The sequence below is a fragment of the Mustela lutreola genome, chromosome 13, assembly GCF_030435805.1.
Source record: "Mustela lutreola isolate mMusLut2 chromosome 13, mMusLut2.pri, whole genome shotgun sequence".
Classification (NCBI taxonomy): Eukaryota; Metazoa; Chordata; class Mammalia; order Carnivora; family Mustelidae; genus Mustela; species Mustela lutreola.
Window position 1 is genome coordinate 60915103 of NC_081302.1, and position 20177 is coordinate 60935279.

General features: G+C 38.1%; 1 protein-coding gene across 9 annotated transcripts in view; it reads left to right on the top strand.

Moving 5' to 3' along the window:
• Nucleotides 1–20177, top strand: part of LOC131813915 (histone-lysine N-methyltransferase SETDB2-like) — an 89952-nt gene that overhangs the window by 49327 nt on the left and 20448 nt on the right. For 6 of the 9 annotated variants that reach the window (XM_059144459.1, XM_059144457.1, XM_059144456.1 and 3 more), the window contains 4 exons: nucleotides 1135–1228; nucleotides 3827–4164; nucleotides 6313–6401; nucleotides 6977–8262. In XM_059144459.1, coding sequence (XP_059000442.1) covers nucleotides 1135–1228; nucleotides 3827–4164; nucleotides 6313–6401; nucleotides 6977–7094 — 639 coding nt within the window. In that variant the 3' untranslated portion in view covers nucleotides 7095–8262. Of the gene's footprint in view, nucleotides 1–1134; nucleotides 1229–3826; nucleotides 4165–6312; nucleotides 6402–6976; nucleotides 8263–10574; nucleotides 10823–10866; nucleotides 11037–18430; nucleotides 18553–20177 lie in introns of those variants that run through there. The other 3 variants (XM_059144463.1, XM_059144465.1, XM_059144464.1) reach the window with 3 other exon arrangements.

Below are 20177 nucleotides of genomic sequence, written 5' to 3' on the forward strand. Positions count from 1 at the left end.
TGTCTAGTTCTGAGAATTTATAGAAAAGCTAGAATGTTCCAGAGTTGGTAGTGATACATAATAAGAAAAAGATGGAGTAATTTAGGTTAAGAAGATAAGGTTGAGAGGCATAAGAGAAAGTCTAATGAAAGAATCATCCAGAACACACCATTCTACATAACTTCTGAAGGTATAGTTTTCAGTCTCTACTGAGAAAAATTAGCCAGAGACTATAACTTGGAAGCAGTGAAAGATACAGGAAAAAGAACAAAGGAAGACATAAAGGTAGTTCACAGTAGGGCTTGTTGATAAAAAAATAAAAATTCTGCCCTACGTGATGTGCCAATATTTGCCCTCTGCCTAGCGATGTACATACAGTAAGTACCTCTTCAAGATCACATAATTATGAAAAGGTTAGTCCATTAGAGCACATAGAACTCCAGCTCTGCTGCTTTCTACCTGGGTCACATGTCCATGTCTACATTTCTTTATCTGTAAAATGCGGAGAATATTATCTGTCTCAGAGTTAAGAGGATTAAATGAGAGAAGCTTCAGAAACTTGGTGTAGCATAGTGTTTGACACCCAAGTGCTCAATAAATATTGACTATTTAAGTAAATTGAATAATAATAATAATAATGGTCAACACTTATTAAACACATAGTTGAGTGCCAAGTGTGGTGTTAAACTTATGACCTTTTTAAAAGTTATCATTAATATATAAAGTGATTGCTGTATCTACAACTTGTAAACACCGGCAACTCCTTTGACCTCCTTGAAGTAAAAACTGGCCAAAGTGTGCTTTTATCTTTGTATACCTTATAGTTGAAGCCGAATTTATAATCTGGTATCAGAATTGAGGGATACAGACAGATGTCTTTGAAGTTTATTTTAAATTTTAATGCCTAAAGACTGTCTTGACAGTTTTGATAAATAAAGTCTGTAATTTGTGGCTTACTGGAGTGCCCAGAAGTAGAACACAGCCAAAAGGGCTCCATCACTCCAGAGATTTCTTATATCAGCTTTGAGTCTTCCAAAACTAATATGGTAGCTACAGCTTATGAAGACTGACACTTGATGAAAAGAGGTCTAACTGCTACATTAAATTGTTTATCCTGATCTAAAAGTAAAGACATCATACCTGTTCTCTTTTAAGGGATTTGCTTCCTCAGAGTCTGTCATCTCAGAAGATAATGATGGATTTAAACCAACCCAAGTACCTCTGAACTCCAAAGCCGAGGAAATGAAAAGTAGGCTTTGTTTCACTCTGTGATAGCCTGCCTCTTGTGCCTTTTTGTCTATCTTGCTCAATACCTGTGGCTTATTTTCTTGAACTTAGAACAAACAAGCTGCATTCGTCATAAAAGTTATTACTTGGGTGGATCAGAGGGTGGCACACTATAATTTGTGGACTAAATCTGGCCTACCATCTGTTTATGTATGGCCTGTGAGCTAAGATAATTTTTACATTTTTAAATAACTTAAAAAAAAATAAGATGAATAATATTTTGTGACAAGAATTATATGAAATTGTGTTTTCGTGTCCATAAACAAAGTTTTATTGGAGCATAGCCACTTTCATTAATTTACATATTATCTCTGATGACTTTCACATTACATCAGCAGAACTGAATAGTCACAACAGAGACTGGATGGCCCACAAAGCCTAAAATACTATTTGGCCCCTTGCAGAAGTTTGCCAGCCCTTGATCTGTTTTTGCCAACAGTGATTCTGAGGCATGGCAGGAAGAAGTGGAGTAGACAGCTCTGAGTCTGCATAGTTCTCGGTGTTATCTGTGGCTTTGGAAGCATTGTCCAAAGCAGCCATTTCCTCACTCTTTAAGGGGCTCCTTTAAAATTAAGATACATCATTCTGTAGTACTTCACAGCCAACAGTGCTGTAGGGATGCTCAGTGAAAAGTGAAAATATTGCTATTCTGAGTGCCTGTCTTTCAGTGTTACCAGTCTTGTAGTGGTTTATGTTACAGTTTGACAAACCTGGATTTTCATACTTTTGCTTTTCATAATATCCCCCACTGGGGAAGATACTGCTGATATAACTGAGCCATTACCTCTTCTCCTTTAGAGTATTTTTGCCTCTGTATACCCAACTCCTCACCTGGTTTTAAAAGATAAAGATTGGGGCTGGGGAGCAGGGCAGCTATTTGACAGAAAAGGTCTATCAGAAAGGGCATTTATGTATTTTAATTATTTTATCACCAAAGGGGAGGAAAATCTCCTCTTCTACCCATTTTAGTTATCCAGCTGGGGCCTTATAAATTAGACTGACAGACTGACAAGTGAAAAACAAGCAGAAACTTATTACTAGGTATCACCATTAGCATGTGTATCACATATAACACATGGGAGTACTCAGAGATAAGTAACATAAAGAAGTAGCTTAGAGGGGTGCCTGACTAGCTTAATCAGTGGAACATGTGACTCTGGATCCTCAGGGTTGTGAGTTCAAGGCCAATTGGATGTGAAGATTACTCAAAAGTAAAATCTTAAAAAAAAAAAAAAAAAAAGGACTCAGGCTTATCTAGCATCTTTGCCAAAGAACAATAAATTTTTAGAGGAATGACAAGACAAAGGAAAAGGACCTTGAGTGGATAAATGCTCATTAGTGAGGTTCATTATGTAGATTCCTCTCCTTTGGTTTCCAGCCTGATAAAGGTCTAAAGCTGTCTCTGGTTGACTAACTTTTGTCCTTCCTGGTAGGAGGAGGGAGGACATATTTGTAAATTTAGGTACTAATTTAAACAGGTGGGGGAAGGCAAAGAAATTTTTTTTGCATAGGCTACTTAATCACTCTTAGCTTAAAATAATTCTTATGTCAAGGAAGCATATTTTGGTATGACATACTCTGATTTCTTTCACCATTTAATGCATATGAGTCATAATGAGTACTCTTGCTTTTGGTTCTTTTGTTGTTTTCATTAATTGCTACAATGTGTATATATATTTATATATAGTAGGCACTACAGAAATCAGTTATGTACTGCTATGATTCATGAGTAACCCAAAATTAAAATATGAGAACATGTAGAAACAGCAGGCAGTAAGAATAATGATTAGATCAAGAACATTTAGAGAATTCCAATTTCTTTGTGCCACTAAGTTAGGTGGCACAAGTGACTTTTTAAAAATAAGTGATTTTACTTATTCCATTTGACAAGGATTCACACTTTTGAATATTTTAAAAAATTATTTCCATTATTGGATAAGAAAAATGATTAAGGCAGTTCATCTTGTTCTAAAGTATTATTGTTTGTAAAGGTATAAATATTGAATGGTCATCTTGCAAAACCTTTATTCACTAATGTGTGCAAAACCCATAGCAGTACAGTTATTATTACTCTTGGGACTTGCTGAAGTTGATGCCAAGAGGGTCTTCTCAGGCCTTTCATTGGTGTCCTAAAGGCCTAGAGTACTTCCCTAAACACCTGCTCTGTTTCAGGTGTTTAGAATATACTCAAATGCAGATTCCAGGATTGAAGAGAGGTAAGTCAGTTAATGAGGAGTAGAGATTAAATATAGTAGTGACAGGAGGCAATAGGTACATTAGTAAAAAGGTAGTAGGAAGAAGGCAGACCTGGAACCAGACATTTCTCAAACATTTGAGACTCTTCTGGGTTTCTTACCCCACTTCTTATATTACAGTTCAGGTGAATCTCTTACCCTCTCAAAGGCTCAAAGTTTTCATTTGTAAAATTGGAGTAATGTCTACCCTCATATTGTAAGATTAGTAATAATTAAAGCAACTAGCTTTTAATTAGTATGTTAATCACAGGACTATGGATCAGCCAAATATATTTGCTGACACTTCCTTCCAAAATATTTATTAGAGGATTCAAGCTCCTACCAAGTTAAAGACTTTGAAGACAATCTGCTGATTGAATCAGAAGTGATAGATATAACTAAATGTAGAGAAGAGACTCCATCAGGAGGCAGATGTAACCAAGCAACCACATTGGATAAACTGAATATTACAAAGGAGCTCAAGGCTCAAATGCAAAAGCCCCAAGGAGAAACTCCAGCATATCAAAATCATCAAGTCTTTTGTGAAAAAGAGTTCCCAAGTGAAACCAAAAATATTTCACCTGATTCTCTAAAGAAGTTCAATAAAGGGAACATGTTTTTATTGGATGCCACAAAAGAAGGGAATGTGGGCCGCTTCCTTAACGTGAGTATATGGGCTGAGATTCACATTTCTAAACATTTTTTCTGTGCTACTTTGAATGGTTTGAAATTTATGTGCAATCATATGTAGTTCACTTGCCATCAGAAGAGAAAAAGATTCTGAAGTTGGAAAATCTTTTTTTCTTTTTCAAATTTTTATTTAAATTACAGTTAGTTAACATACAGTGCAGTATTATTCTCAACTTGGTCATTTGTCACTTACATATAAAACCTTGTGCGCATCACAGGTGCTCTCCTTAATACCCATTATTCCCCTCCCACCCCCCACCCTGCCCACCTGAGGTCAGAAAATCTTTAAAAACAAAGAGCTTTTCCTTGCTAGGTGGTCTGTTTCTTTTCCCCCTAGTTAGGAGGATACTTGGTTAACAAGAAATAGAATCCTTTACTTTCTTCTGTCCCCCAACTGCTGTTCTTTCTTCCACTTTGACTGCTTTTGTACTATTGCCAAACATGTCTGGAGAGCCATTAAAGAAGAATCCCCAGCAAAAGACTGTCATGGCTTTATTTCCAAAAGTCAGTTATGTTGAAAGTGGCTGCACCATAACTGTGTTTGATTTTATCCCCCCAGTCAGCATACCACTTGAGCTAGTCTCTTGTTTAGAGGAGGAAAAAATAGGACTTTTCTTTCTTTCTCTATTCCTTCCTGCCTTTCCTCCTTCTTACTTTTTTCTTTCTTTCCTTCCTTTTATTTATTTATTTTTTTAAAGATTTTATTTATTTATTTGACAGAGAGAGATCACAAGTAGGCAGAGAGGCAGGCAGAGAGAGAGGAGGAAGCAGGCTCCCTGCTGAGCAGAGAGCCCGATGCGGGACTCGATCCCAGGACCCTGAGATCATGACCTGAGCTGAAGGCAGTGGCTTAACCCACTGAGCCACCCAGGCACCCCTTTTATTTTTTTTTACATGGAAAATACATTCATGATTTAAAAATAGAAATAAAATGAATACATGAAACAAAAAGCCATTCAGAATACATACATACAGCTGAACAAAATTCTGTTTCAAGGTAGCTCCAAGCCTGCCTCCATTCATGGTAGGCACCATGAGTAAAGGTTACCACCCAATTGAAAAAAATGCATGGACAGGAAGTTGTCATTGAAATTGAATGGTGGCAGACATGTTCAAGGAGTATTGCAAGGATTTGGTCTCCTATGAATCTGGCATAGATGAATGTGTAGAGGCGGGTGCTAGTGGGCAGTAGGCAACAATATTGGAATGGTGGTAATTGGATAAAATAGTATCATGTCAGGAGCCTTGAGCAAAGGTAACTAATGGTTGTGTTCAGCAGAGACATCAATTCCTTACATATGTCCCCTTTCTGGAGGGTCTGTTTGACAATGACATAAAACTCAGTTACATATATTCTTCGTATTAACCTTTTTTTCTTCTGGTTTAAAAAAAAAAAAAACCCTAAAATTTAACTATGCCTCTTTTCACCTTATCACCACACTATATGTGAATATATATATACACGGGTATATATATATATATATTCTTATTCCCCCCCTTTCTTACATAAAAGCATGTTATATTCACTGTTCTGTGCCTTGCTTTTTAAATTAACAATATACTCTGGAGATCTTTCCATATCAGTACACAGAGAGATCCCCTCATTTTGTGTGTGTTTGTTTTTGTTTATAGCTACATAGAATTCCATAGCTTGGATATACCGAAGTTCATTTAACCATTGTTCTTTGGACAGACATTGGGTTGTTTCTAAATGGTTTAGAATAATAATGTTTTATTATTAAAAACAGTGCTTAATAAATAAACATATGTACAGATAATGTACATGTACAGATATATCTGTGGAATATATTCTCAGAGATAGGATTGCTGAATCAAAGGATAGATGCATTCATAATAATGATAAAATTGACACATTATGTTCTATAGAAGTTAGTACCATTTTGCATTTCTACCAGCAAGGTAAGAATGTCAGAAGAGGGCTTTTCTGATTGAGTTCCTACTATTAAAAAATCACAGTCTGTGATATTTTACAGTGTAGGTCAGCAAAAGGAAAGAAACAAAAATAAGTAAGATGTGTTAGAATGGTATTTAATGTTTCAAAAACAAGGTATCAAACTCTTTGCTATATCTAACCTCTGTATTTATGTATTTATTTTAACAGCATAGTTGTTGCCCAAATCTTTTGGTACAGAATGTTTTTGTAGAAACACGTGACAGAAACTTTCCATTGGTGGCATTCTTCACCAACAGGTTTGAAATTTTTTATGTTAAATCACAAAATTAAATCATTTTGAAATTGTGAAAAATAACAATAGAAAAATATTTTTAGAAATATGCGGGATAGCCCCTAATACCTGCTACCCTAAAATACTCATTTATCCCAAACTTCCTAGCCAATAAAATTTCAGTCCTTATTTCTCAGAGAATTAATGCCCAAAAAGACAAAGATATCAGTTCTGACCCGGTTCAGTTCAGGGAATAAATGATGGAAAATGCTACATCTCCTATAAGTCAGAACTGCCTCCAGCTGTCACACCACAGGCCTCATACCACAGACATCATCACATCACTGGGTTCCACTGTTTGCTAAACACTTCCTTTCCTGTGGATGTTGACAGGTTTCTTACTTAGGATTTTGGTAGATTTGAAATAAAACTCAAATGATTATTCTTAATAAAAGAGCATGCCTAACTGGGGGGGAGGGTTGTTAGAAGAAACCAGATTTTTGAAGGTTTGTAATGTTAATAAATTGATATATTCAAGTTTGATTCATTTGATAGTTACTCAGAGTAATTTATGTTTGCTTTTTAATTTCTGCTTTCTAGGTATGTGAAAGCAAGAACAGAACTAACATGGGATTATGGGTATGAAGCTGGGACTATGCCTGAGAAAGAAATCCTCTGCCAATGTGGGGTTAATAAGTGTAGAAAGAAAATATTATAAATCTGTAGCTAATGCCTGTTGATGAGATTAGCTTTTCATGCTGTAATTAGAGCCATGTAAGAGAACCTTCAGTCATCAGTGGAATTAACTTAGATTGTGATCCATCAAGAGAATTCTTTTCAGTTTACACTTGTCAGGGAATTCATTTGTATGACTTAGAATGCTAGGAACAAAATAAGGACATTTTCATACACGTAGGCTCTTTATCCTTTCTGCTGTTCAACTTTACATGAGTGGGATGGAAGTGTATATTTTATATAAAATACCATTATACAGTTTGTAACTTATTTGTAAATTATGTATTAAGAGAAACAAATGTTACAACAGAATTCAGTTCTTACTTACTTTTGTGATTATTATCTTTGAGCTTATGCCCTCAAAGGGCCAAATTTCACATTTTCACCTACAAAAATCTATGTTTAATTCTTGGCAAGTAATTTACCATTATGAGCCATAAGGTGGGCAACATAACCTGAGGAATAGGTAAGAACTAACTTTACACATTTTATTTCCAAGTATTTTAACAGTAGTTGGAGAATCTCTGGCTGCATGCAACTCTGTCTCATCAAACCATTTGAGTGCTAAGAGGGAGGGTTTTGGCACTCTTTGAGATGGAACTTCTGTTCTTACTATTCCAGTTTCAACACAGACAAGAAAAGAGGGAATAGAAACCTGGAGGAATTGGAATATTTTTGTTCTAGGTAAAGGAGAGCCATAAGAGAAGAATACTTAGAAACTAGTCAGACTTGGCTTACTTAGGCCCTCTAGAAGGGATTGTGCTGGACAAGAGTTTTCACTTACCAAAACAAAACAAAGCAATTTCACTGAGTTTGTAAAGTCTGGAACAGCTTCTTGGATTCTCCTTGATGTGTAAGTTGCTTTTGTAGAGAAAAAAGGAGTTACACTCAGCTATAGGTTACCCGGCCCTGATTATGGAGTGGAAAAGGGACTGGGAATCTCCAAGCATCAAAACTGATTTTATCCATAACAAAGTTGTACATTTGGCTGCCAGGAACTTCCCCCTTGGAACCCGAAGAGGAATACTGGCTCAAAAAGAAATAATTGAAAGTAGTTCTGGCTTTTGAGAGGTTTTAGATTTATTTTTTTTTTTCCTATACTCGTTTCTGGGTTTAGTTTGGTTACTGTTCAAATAAAACCCTATTCTAAGTTTGGACTCAATTTAATTGCTTAAAAATATTGAACTAGATGAAAATTTAACTTGAAATTGTTTTAGAGAGTGGGAAACCCAGGAACTAGAAAAAGGAGCAAAAGGTATAACCTAAAAGCTTGTTCAGATGAGAGAAGTTAAGTCCATTTATTCACATTAAACATATAGGAATTTTAGGCTGTACACTGAAAGTGAAGATACTTGGTAAGTATGGGAAATATTTTTGTACATAAATCCTGACATCTTGATCTACTTCACAGCTGTCACCGTCCATCAGTGTGCTAGAGATTCCCTTTGTCTCTCTTATCTCAGATCTGTCCAGTTAAATTCCATTATTTCCCTTTTCCTTGGTTTTCTCCCACTTACTGGTAAAGGACATCTTCCAGTTGTTTTTGAAAAGGAAAATTGGGTAACCTTGCATGTTTGAACATTTTATTTTACCCTTACACTTGATAGCTATTTTTTCAGGATATAGAATTCTTGAGTAACCTCCATAATACAATTTTGAAGGCTTCTGCTAGCTTCTGATGCTGCTGCTATGAAATCTGAAAATGGTCTGATTTATGGCATCCATGGTGACTACTGAAGTCAGATGTCATTCTCTTCTTTATCTTTTAGTTTTTATATCTCTTGAAGCTGACCGAATTGTCTTTGTCCCAATGTTCTGTTTCTGGTAAGGTCCATCTTCCTCCTTCATCCCGGGTGCTTGGTGGGATCTTTCAATCTGAAATCTTTGTCCTTCAATTCAGGGAAATTATCTTGAACCATTTCTTTAACTATTCCTCATGTGTTCATTCTTTCTTTCTTTATAGAATTCTTCTTATTCGGCTGTTAGACTTCCAGGATTGGCTCTCTAATCTTCTCTCTCTCTCTCTCTTTTAAAAGAGTTATGATTTTTTTTTTTCTAGTTATTTAAGTAATCTCTACACCCAGTATGGGGCTCAAACTTATAACCCTGAGATCAGAAGTTGCATGCTCTCCCAATTAAGCCAGCCATGTGCTCCAAATTTTCTCTTTATTTTCAGCTTTCGTGCTTTCTGGGAGATTTTCTCAATTTAAATCTTCCAGTATGGGGGCACCTGGGTGGCTCAGTCGGTTAAGCATCTGCCTTTGGCTCAGGTCATGATCCCAGAGTTCTGGGATCGAACCCCGCATCGAGGTTCTTGCTTGTTGGGAAGACTGCTTCTCCCTCTCCCCTGCTTGTGTTCCCTCTCTTGCTGTGTCTTTCTCTGTAAAATAAGTAAAATCTTAAAAAAAGAAAAACTTCCAGTATGTCAGTTATGCTTTATTTTTCTAGTCTCATATTCTTAATTGCTAGAGTTCTCTTTTCTTCTCTGGATTTCTTTAACAGCATCCTATTTTGGGTTATGGTTTCAGTATCTTATCTCTTTGAAAATACCATGATATGTATTGTATAGGTTTATGTGTATGTATACACATGCATTCATATCTATATTCTTCCTGCATGTTTTACAACCTCGAAGGTTTATTTCTTGTTTGTTTTCCATGTATGTTTACTTTGGTCTTTGTCTTTGATGTTATAGGCTGAGATTAAAATCTGAGAGTGGGAGATGGGTCTCTTCAAGTGCCACATCATAACTGAGCTGAGCTATCAATCTCTAATTGTCTCTTTTAGTGCTTTGTTTTGGCTGATTTAAGGGCAGAAACTTGGCTGCTGAAGTCTGCTTTTATTTCCCCTTTGGACTCGGTTCTTTAATCCATTTCTGTATTTGTCGAGACTAGCCAAGTTATCTTTTTATATATTATTTTTCTTTAATGCTGTCCCCAATTTTCCTTTCGTCCCTTTAAAAAAAAAAAAAAAGCCTCAGGATGCCTGGGTTGCTCAGTGGGTAAAGCCTCTGCCTTTGGCTCAGGTCAAGATCCCAGGATCTGGGATTGAGCCCCACATGGGGCTCTCTGCTCAGCAGGGAGCCTGCTTCCTCCCCTCTCTCTCTCTCTCTCTGCCTGCCTCTCTGTCTACTTGTGATCTCTATCTGTCAAATAAATAAAATCTTTTTAAAAAGTAAAAATTTTAAAAAGCCTCAAAATACAAAAATAATAAGACCTCAAAATGCAAGAAGTTTCCTTTAATTCCTCAGCAAACCACCAACTATTATATGCTTCTTTTCCAAAACAGCTTTTTTTAATCTGTAATTATATGCACTTGTGTTCTCTACATGTATATTTTGTTACATGCACTGAAAACCTCGTCTTGTATGGTGCTGTGTACCCCATGGGTGCTAAATAAAGATTTGCGACTCACAACTGGAATTCTAGTTAATTCTGCCTACGTTTATGACATACCTATTTAGGCCAAATTTGATGTATACAATTTAGAAGAAACGGGTAATCCTTCAGAAAAGCAATCACTTCTCCAGCTGATCCCAGGGGTTTGGGCTACCTTTCATCCCCATCTGAAGAGGAAAAGTCTGGGCACGGTGGCGATCGCCTGCATATTAAAAAACAGATCAGATTCAGACTCGGATCTGTAGAAGAGGCGAGCTCCATTTTGAATGAGAACTCAGTCTGCAAACCGTCTGTGTCTTTTGCCCTGAACTTCCCCTGGTTAGGGGAAATGGGTCATCGTAGCTTTTACGAAAACGAAACTCTCAGCCGCCTGCGAACTTCCGGAAGTGCAGGCGCAGCGCGCCTCCGTCGGGCAGCAGCTGAGGTCGCAACCATGGACCAAGTGTTGTCTTCCTCGGCCAAGTCAGCCCACGGAGCCTTCTTGTCCGAAGCCCACGACACCCGGGACCAGCTCCCGCACCCCACCGGTGAGTTCCGCCCCAGTGCATCTCGTGCGCGCGCGCTGAGGTGGGGGTGCTGTGTCCCGGCAACCACAGGGCGGGTCCCCGGCCTGCTCGCTGGCTGCTCTCCTCCCCACCAATCCGACTCCCGAGCCCCTGCGGCACTGCTGTGAGGGGGGTTAGTCTGCGTTCATCTCCCGCGGTCCTGGGTGCAATTCCGCAGGGAGCTGTGAGCCCAGATCACTGCCCAGGGCTTCACTTGCAAAAGGTGTGTCTTCCGTTACTTCTTCCGCTGCTGATGGACCACCCATTGCTCTTGTCCTACTCCACTGGGGACAGAGACATCAAGGGAAATAGACATAAACTCGGGTGGGGGTTTACTCTGGTCGTGCAGTCCACCCACTCCTAAGACCGTTGCCAGAGAAGTGGCATGGGAGAAGTAGGAAAGAAGAAGTAAAGAAGTGGTCTCCACTTGAAGAAAAAAAAAAAAAAAAGTGGTCAGGTGGGTCTCAGGAAGCAGTTGGGAAAGTTCTTGCAGAGAATGTGACTCCTTGGAATCATCCACTCCTTTCCATTTAGTAGTTCAAATCCTCAGCAGCCCTCTTTGTGCATAAGGCACAAAGAGCCTGCACCATCCCTTCATTCATATAGGTGTAGAGCTCCTACTGTGTGGCAGGGCTCAGAGCTAGGGATAGAGAGAAGAGTTAGGCAGACCCCATCTTCGAGGATCGAAAAGGCAGCTTGCAGATGACCTGGTAAGAACCACAAAGTCTCAGATGAGGGGTTTCTAACTCAGCCTGGTGTTTTGGGAAAGCTTTATGGAGGCACTGATGCCCTTAGTTTTAAAGGAGAAGAGTCAACCACAGGTAGAGAGGTTGAAAGGGTGTTGCATACAGAGTTGATGACACAAAAAGGCACCAGCCCCAAAATGTCACACGGCAACCACAAGTCAGGCAGTTGCATATTTTCATTCAGCTAGTGTTATCTACAGGATATTATTGGAGATGAGGTTCTATCTTTTCCCCAAACTCCAGACTGGTATAACCAACTTCATCAATGCCTAGAATAATCTCAAACTGTCCCAAAGAAGTGTCCCAAAGAAAATTCTCATTTTCCTGCATGTACCCACATGTTCCAAACCTGTTCATCCACCACCCTTATTCCTTGCATTCATCCTGTTGCTCAGGCCAGTACCTTTAGCACAGCCCTCAGTGCCTTTCTTCCTCACTTCCCATCTAATGCATGAATCAAACCGGTCAGTTCAGTTTTCAGAATGTATCTTGAGCCTGACCACTTCTCACCTGTGCTGCCATCCAAGCCCCAATGCACCATCTCGCATTTCCTGCCTAGAGTATTGATCTGGCTCCTGCTCTAATGTCTCATACAGACAAGCCTGCACAGGAGCCAAAATGATCTTTAAAAAACAAAAAGCAAATGTGATTTTCCTACTCAGAGCCCTTCAGTAGTCTCTCATTACCTTCAGAACGATCTCTGTGACCTACAGTGTACCCCATGTCCTGATCTGATCCTTTCCCTGACTGTTTTGATAACTCTGCCACACCTCACTGCGTTATGGGTCCACCAAGCCCCCAAACCTATCCCTTTCTGGGCTCTCTTTGCCTCCCATTTCTCAGTTCCCCACCATAATTCAAGTCTCTCTCAAATGTATCCTCCATAGCTTTGCACGCCATCCTATTTAAAAGAGCACCCTACCACCGTCCTGACACTCTACCTCCTTTCCCTGCTCTAATTTTTTTCATAGCACTTATTGCTCGCAGGAGAAATACTTGTCTGTCTCTATTACTAGAATGTAAGTTCCTTGAGAGTTGAAACTCTCATCTCATTCTCTATTTTATTTGTAGTGCCTAAAATAGTGCATAATAGGTTCTTACTAAGAATTTGTTGAAGGAATGAATGGGCTTGTATGTACCACTAAGGAGTTTGGCTTCTTTTCTCCTGGTGATGGAGAAGGTCTTTCCCAGGAGGGAAACCAGCCCAATCTGAACTAAAATCTTCTATTCTGAATTCTGTATATCTGAGAGTTGGGCAGGTAGGTCCTATGGGACTAGCAGCTGTGCCTAGGGAAATGAAGTCCTATAGTACAAGCATGTCTGCTGAGAATCATCCCTGTTTGTGACTAAGTTAGGTGATTCTAAAGAAGTCCACTGAACACCCTATTCCTCAGCTGTCCACTCCTCTCCTGCAACACACACACACTTATTCCTGTTTATACATTCTAAAGCTGTCCATAGTAATGTTCTCTGGCTCTCCCAAATAAGTACACACTTCTTCCAAAGATATATACAGTCACATCATCCAGGGACATCTGATGAAGCCATTTATTTTCTAAGTTCATTACCAAGCGTCTAGGTTATGTCTACTCCTCCTGTTTTGGTCTTTATCCATTTCAGGTGTACAGTCAGTGGACTCCGTGATAAAATTGACTTCTCCCACTTATCTGATATCTAATGGATATCTAATGGAAGTACTAAAATAGTAAGCTGCAATAAAAATTGAGTTGATCAAAGAAGAAAAGAGGAAGAAATTTCCAAGCCAGCGCCATAAATTTTTTTTTTAAGATTTTATTTATTTATCAGAGAGAGAGAAGGGGAGAGAGCGAGCACAGGCAGACAGAATGGCAGGCAGAGGGAGAAGCAGGCTCCCCGCTGAGCAAGGAGCCCGATGGGGGACTCGATCCCAGGACGCCAGGATCATGACCTGAGCGGAAGGCAGCTGCTTAACCAACTGAGCCACCCAGGCGTCCCGCCATTGCCATAAATTGATTGCCAGTCCAGAACATAAATCATACCCTATCAGAAAGGGGTTGTAAATGGAATTACAGGATTAGTGACTCTCCTTCCATCATCCACTCATTTAATGGTGAAGTGTGTTTCTTGGCTGTCCTATCTGGCTACTCCAGATTCTGTGCTCTGACTGGATTGCCCTTGTCTGGTGGGCTTTAGGACCATATCTGGGAAGAGGAATATTTGGAAGATATCTCTGATAACTCTGCAGAGGCTGTGACCTTAGCAATCCCTTCCCGGGTGGGGGTAGACCTGGAGAGACCTCAGATTCACTCACTGTGTGGGTTTGAGTTAGTCATAGTTCATGTGTTCCCAGCCTATCATTTTTCTGCAGCTTCATTCGGTAGAACTTTTCTTGGCTACCAGTTTCATTTTTTTGAGAATTCTTGTTAGATCAGTCTCTGTGTGTCCTTAGGTCTGCTAGACACAGTAGAAGCACCATGGGGAGCCCTGCTGTTCTTCATTATTCTTGGTGTCAGCTGCTGATAGAGACCAATGGACTCTTCCCTAAAATGCCCCAGCCCCCATAAGACAGGTGTATTATTTAGACAGAATTCACTGTCTAAATCTGTATAGTCCCTGAATTCTGAAGGTGAGGAGTATCAGTTATCCAAGTGTATGTGGTCCAGGAGTTTCAGATAACGCATAGCAAGCATTCAGGTAAGTGGGGGATGTCTGTCTGTGTAAAAGGCTTTAATGTGATTCCCCCAGCTGTAGCAAGTTCTGTGCATCCTCCAGTCTGGAAGAATGAACAAGGTAGAAGAGCTAAGATCTCTTAGGGAGTGATGATGAGAAGATGTTTTACCAAGGAAAGGCCATTAGGGGGAGCCTGTGTGTCCCACTTTGGGTTTCTGTCCATCAGCAGGAGAAAAAATACTCAAGGTCAGAAGGCAGCAGTGTTGCTACTCACACCTTTACTTCCAGGTGCCAAAACCCTAGAAGCCTGTGGACTTGGGAGTGCAACTCAGATGGGCAGCACCCCCAGAGCAAACACAGGGGCCCATGTTCACGTATCTGCAGCCTCCCAGCTAGGCCAGATACTGGTCTGAAAGCCCTGCTTTGCACAAGGAAAGGATAACACTGCAAAATTGTCTAGCTCTTATACAACAGGAAGCATTGCATGCCTATCAAATGTTATCATATTATTTTATTAGGGATTTTTATTCCACCCTTCTAATTGTCTGATGCTTTTTTTTTCTTTTTAAGCCTGTGCTTTACAAATTTTCATGTCCAGTTTGTGTGTCCTTTAAAATAAGAATATAGTATTTTTTCAAAATAGATTTTGGGACTGAAGTGAATAAAATATTGGGATTTTTTCTTATTTTCATCTAGGATGGTGTATTATGTTGTCAAATATTAATATATATGCTAAAACATTGGAAACTGTAAAGTGTGGTATTGGAGGAGGAAGTGATCAATGGAACAAATAGAAATATAGGAACAAACCTAAACATACATAATAATTAAATATATGAAAAGGAGATTAAAATCTGTGGCTAACCACTATGAAAATAAGTTAGATCCTCATCTCATATTTTATAATAAAATAACTTATACATTAACATTTAATATAAGAATAATATTTTAGAAGGAAATAGAGGTTTTTTCTATTATATCTCCTTCACCCAAGAGTAGAAACCATAAAATAAAAGATTGATATAATTTCATCAAATAATACATTTAAACATTCTGTATGTCGTAGAACACTATAACAAAATTAAAAGACCACTATATAACTAACAAATGGTCATCCTGAATACATAACAAGCTCAAAAAATAGTGAATAACCTAGTAGAAAATGGGCTGAGGACATCAATGCCAGAGAAGAAATGCAAATGCCACCTTACGGTATGTTAAATTCATAATTATAGATTATGTTCTACTTCTCTCTGCACTTTGTTGTCCTGTCTTTTGATGTGGTCATCTACTCTTCTGTTCTAGTTGTATCTTTAACAATACGGTTCTAAGTCGAGTAGGCAGATAGCCTTGTATTTTTTTTTCAAAGTTTTCTTCATGTTTTTCATGCCCTTTCATTCTTCCAAATAATCTTTTCTTTTTTTCAATTTCTTTAACCTTCTTGGGATTTAAATTGAAATGACATTAAACCTAAAACTTGTTTGGGGAAGAACTGACAGCATTATAATGTGTAGTCTTCCTACTCAGGAACTTAGTATTTCTCTTCATGAATTGAGACTGAACTTAAAACAACTCTTTTCTTTCCCCCACAATTTGATTTATTTAGACCAAGAAAAGCATACACATTGATTGTCTCTGTCTGACAGCTTTGTAATATCCTTTTTTACTCCACGCTGTGTTTTTGTTTTTCCTTTTTTACTGAAGTTTAGTTGTTTAAAACAACTCTTTCATCATGTTACTCCCCTGCTCCAAAATCCTTCCTGGCAGTCTTTCACCATCTGTTTCTCAAATTCTTTTCCAGCTTCCTCTGCACAGACTCTCCTTCTCAGCCTGACTGGTTTTCTGCCTCCAGGTCAAACCTCTTGGCCAGTTCCCACGTCACTACTTATGTCTCCAGTTCCTCCCAAACCCTCTCCAGTTATAGCGGCTCAAGGCCCATGTCCTTGACAACACTCTTTCCCACGGGAGAACTTCCTCCCCTGGATCCATAGCATGTATGGCATTTTCCACCCAGCAATTATATTACTTTGTGGCATTTGTTCTGTTATTTTATTTTGTTAGCCTCTTGCAGGCAACAATTCTGTCTCCTATTTCTTTAGATCCTCTGCTGTGCTGTTCCCTACAGTAGCCAGTCCCTACACATGGCTGTGGAGCTCTTAAAAATGTGGTTTATCAACTCTAAGTACAAAGTACACTGGGTTTCAAAGACTCCATACTGAAGAATGAATTAATTTTTATACTGATTAAATGTTAAAAGGATCATATTTTGGAGATATTTGGTTGAATAAAACATGTTATTAACATTAATTTCTCCCCCAACCCCAACGAGGCCCCTAGAAATTTTTCAGCTGTGGCTCACATTTTTGGCTCACATTACAGTTTCTGTTGGATAGCACTGGTCTAGAGTGCCCAGCGAAATGACTCTTCTACAAGAGGTGCTCCCAAATTGGTGGGGATTCAGAATGAATGAAAAGAAGCAGCTAGCTAGTTTCATTTCATTTGAGGGTTTTTCTCTCAGTCTCTCCCCTTTTTTATGGTTGGTGGGGAGCAGAGGAACTACAAATTTGTATTCCTACTAGTTAGGACCCAAATCCAGGAAACAGAAATTAATTAAAGAAGAAACTCATCTGAATGTGAGACAAATGCTGCTCCAAAGTGCAGTCTTGTGATTTTGTGCAATGCACGATCTAATTTCAGAGAGACACCAGAGATCTTATACTTTGGATAACAAAAAGAACTTCTAGGAACCCTGTAAGTGATTAGCCTCATCTAAATTTAAAACTCTCACCAATAAATGGTAAAATAAATCTTTGTTTTAAAACGAAAAGTTTATGATTAAAAGCAGAATTGTGTTCTACAGAAAACCAAATCAATAAGAAGATAAGCATTGGAAAGGGCAAACAAGTTGTTAAATGGGTGCTTATAGCCAAATTAATAACAAACTAATAGGTAAGAGAAGGTTACCCTACACTGGTATCCCCAGTGGGATTGTGGAAATAAGTGACTTCTTTTTCATCTCTTTCCTTTTCTTCCTAACTCTCCTTCTCTTAGGTTCCTCTCTTTTCTTCTATTCATTTCTTCAAAAAAAAAAAAATTATTTTCTGCCTTTATATATTTTTCTGTCATTATCATGCTAGATTACAGTACATTTAAATTAAAGTACCTTGCTCATTTACTTCTTAAATTCATTCAGAATTTATTTTTGAATATACTATGATACAGGGATCTGAAACTTTTTTTATAGGCACTTAACTAGAGCACTATTTCTTAAGCACATCATTGTTTTCTTATTGATTTGTATTGACAATAATAATAATTATTGAAAGTTTAGTATTGCCAAGGCAGTGTTTTGAGAGCTTTTTATTTAAATTCTTGGTTGTGTTTCTTTCTTTTTTTAAGTTTATTTATTTAAATAATCTCTACACCCAACATGGGGTTTAAACTCAGAACCCCAGATCAAGAGTCACATGCTCTTCTGACTGAGCCAGCCAGGCACCCCCTGGTTGTGTTTCTTGAATAAAATTCTCTTCATGTTTAGACATTTTAAATGAATTCATTGTTGTCCTTCCTTGTATTAAACCATTTAAGAAGTACACAATAAGTTGCTTTTCCACATGGGTACATTTTTTTTTTTTTCCTCTTTGGGAGTTGAGAATCTCTCATAAAAACAAGTGCCCTGCCTTCTACTTCAAGATGGTGGAGGAGGGGGTGCCTGGGTGGCTCAGTGGGTTAAAGCCTCTGCCTTTGGCTCGGGTCATGATCCCAGGGTCCTGGGATCGAGCCCCGCATCAAGCTCTCTGCTCAGCGGGGAGCCTGTTTCCTCCTCTCTCTCTCTTTCTCTGCCTGCATCTCTGCCTACTTGTGATCTCTGTCAAATAAATAAATAAAATCTTAAAAAAAAAAAAAAAAAAGACTGGTGGAGGAGTTACGGAGACCAAGAAATTCCACTTTTCCATTTCTCATCAGGGATGTTACTTATAGGTGTCTTTCAGGTTGCAGAAAAGATGGAAAAAAGGACATGTGCACTTTGCCCCAAAGACATCGAGTACAGTGTCCTATACTTTGCACAATCAGAGAATATAGCTGCTCACGAAAATTGTTTGGTAAGTTACTTGAAAACACATGAGTCATTTTAGGGAAGGACATACTAAAATAGATAAATGTACTTTGGAGACAGAATGACAAGTTGGCCATGAATTGGGCTTTTAAGTGGGGATTTGGAGAGCATCTTTTTCTAACTTTTTATACTGTTTCAGATCTTATCATCTTATGATTACATTTTAGCTTTATTTATAGCAGATCAAACACAATTATGAAGAAGTTTCTTCAAAGATATTTTAATGAGATATTTCAAATATAATCAATACCCATAGACATTGATAAACATTGTACCCAGATTTGTCAAATCATACTGTATTTGCCTTACCTTGATTTTTTTTTTAAAAGGAAATAAAACACAGACAGTTAAGGGATCTCCAGTTCTCTTCCCCTTCCACCATCCCTCAAGATATAATTGCCATCACAGATTTGGTGCTTCTTATTGTTTTGTATTTTTTATTTTATGTTCCCACCGTGTATATTTAAGTGCTTATAACTAGAAATATTGTTTTACATGTTCTTTGACTTTGTAGAACTTCATCCAAATTCATGGCTATTGAGATTTATCCATGTGATAAATTTTACTTTTAAGTCTTTAATTTTAAATGTTACAGAATTCCATTTTGTCACTGTCGATACTAAACTCTTCTCATGTGAATGAATATTTAGGTTTTTCCACTTTTTTTCATATAACTAACCAGCTGTCATGAACATCTTTGCATAGGTTCCTAATTCCTGGGACAGTTTCTCTGGTATAGGGCACATAGCTAAAACCAGGGAGTGTTTTGCACCTCACTGTATGCACCACATTGGTCTCCAGAAGGATTGCACCAAGTTTGACTTCCACATTATTTCAGAATTCCTTCCTCTTCTTCCTTGCGATTCATGATATTATGAAATTTTAATTTTTCCTCTCCAATAAATATGAAACAGTCTCTTGTTTGCATTCCTAGATTATTAGTGTGATTGTGCCTCATTTGGCTGTGCTTATGCTTCTGTGACTTGTGTTCATAGACTGCATTTTGTCTTTAAGATATTGACTTTGCTTACATATATTTATATATGTATATAAATAGATTCTGATGCTTTATTATATACGTTGGCTTTTAATTTGTGGTTTTCCTGTCAGAGGCTTATAATGTAGTTAAATTCATCATTTTCCTATATAATTTGTAGGATTTTTCCCCTAAGAAATTCTTTCATTTACTAAGGTTCTACCTTTTTTCCTCCAAATTTTAAAATTTGGCTTTTCTCATTTAGATTCTTAATCCAACTGGAATTTATTTGGACTACTCTGTAGAGTAGGCATCTCCCTTTTTGTTTTTCATATGATTAACCACTTTCCCCAGCATTATTTATTGACTAATCTGCTCTTTTCTCGTTGATTTGTAGTGGATAATAATGATAGTTATCATTATTACTCAGTATTCACGAGGCATAAGGTAATGTTCTGGGAGCTTAAGACATATTAAACTATTAATCCTTACAACAACCCTAAAAGGTAGGTATCATTATTATGCCCAAACTAAAGATGAAAGAACTGAGGCACAGAGAAGTTAAGTCACTTGCCCAAGGTCACACAGCTGTAAGTACCTGAGCCAGAATTCTTACCCAAGTTGCCTACTTCTAG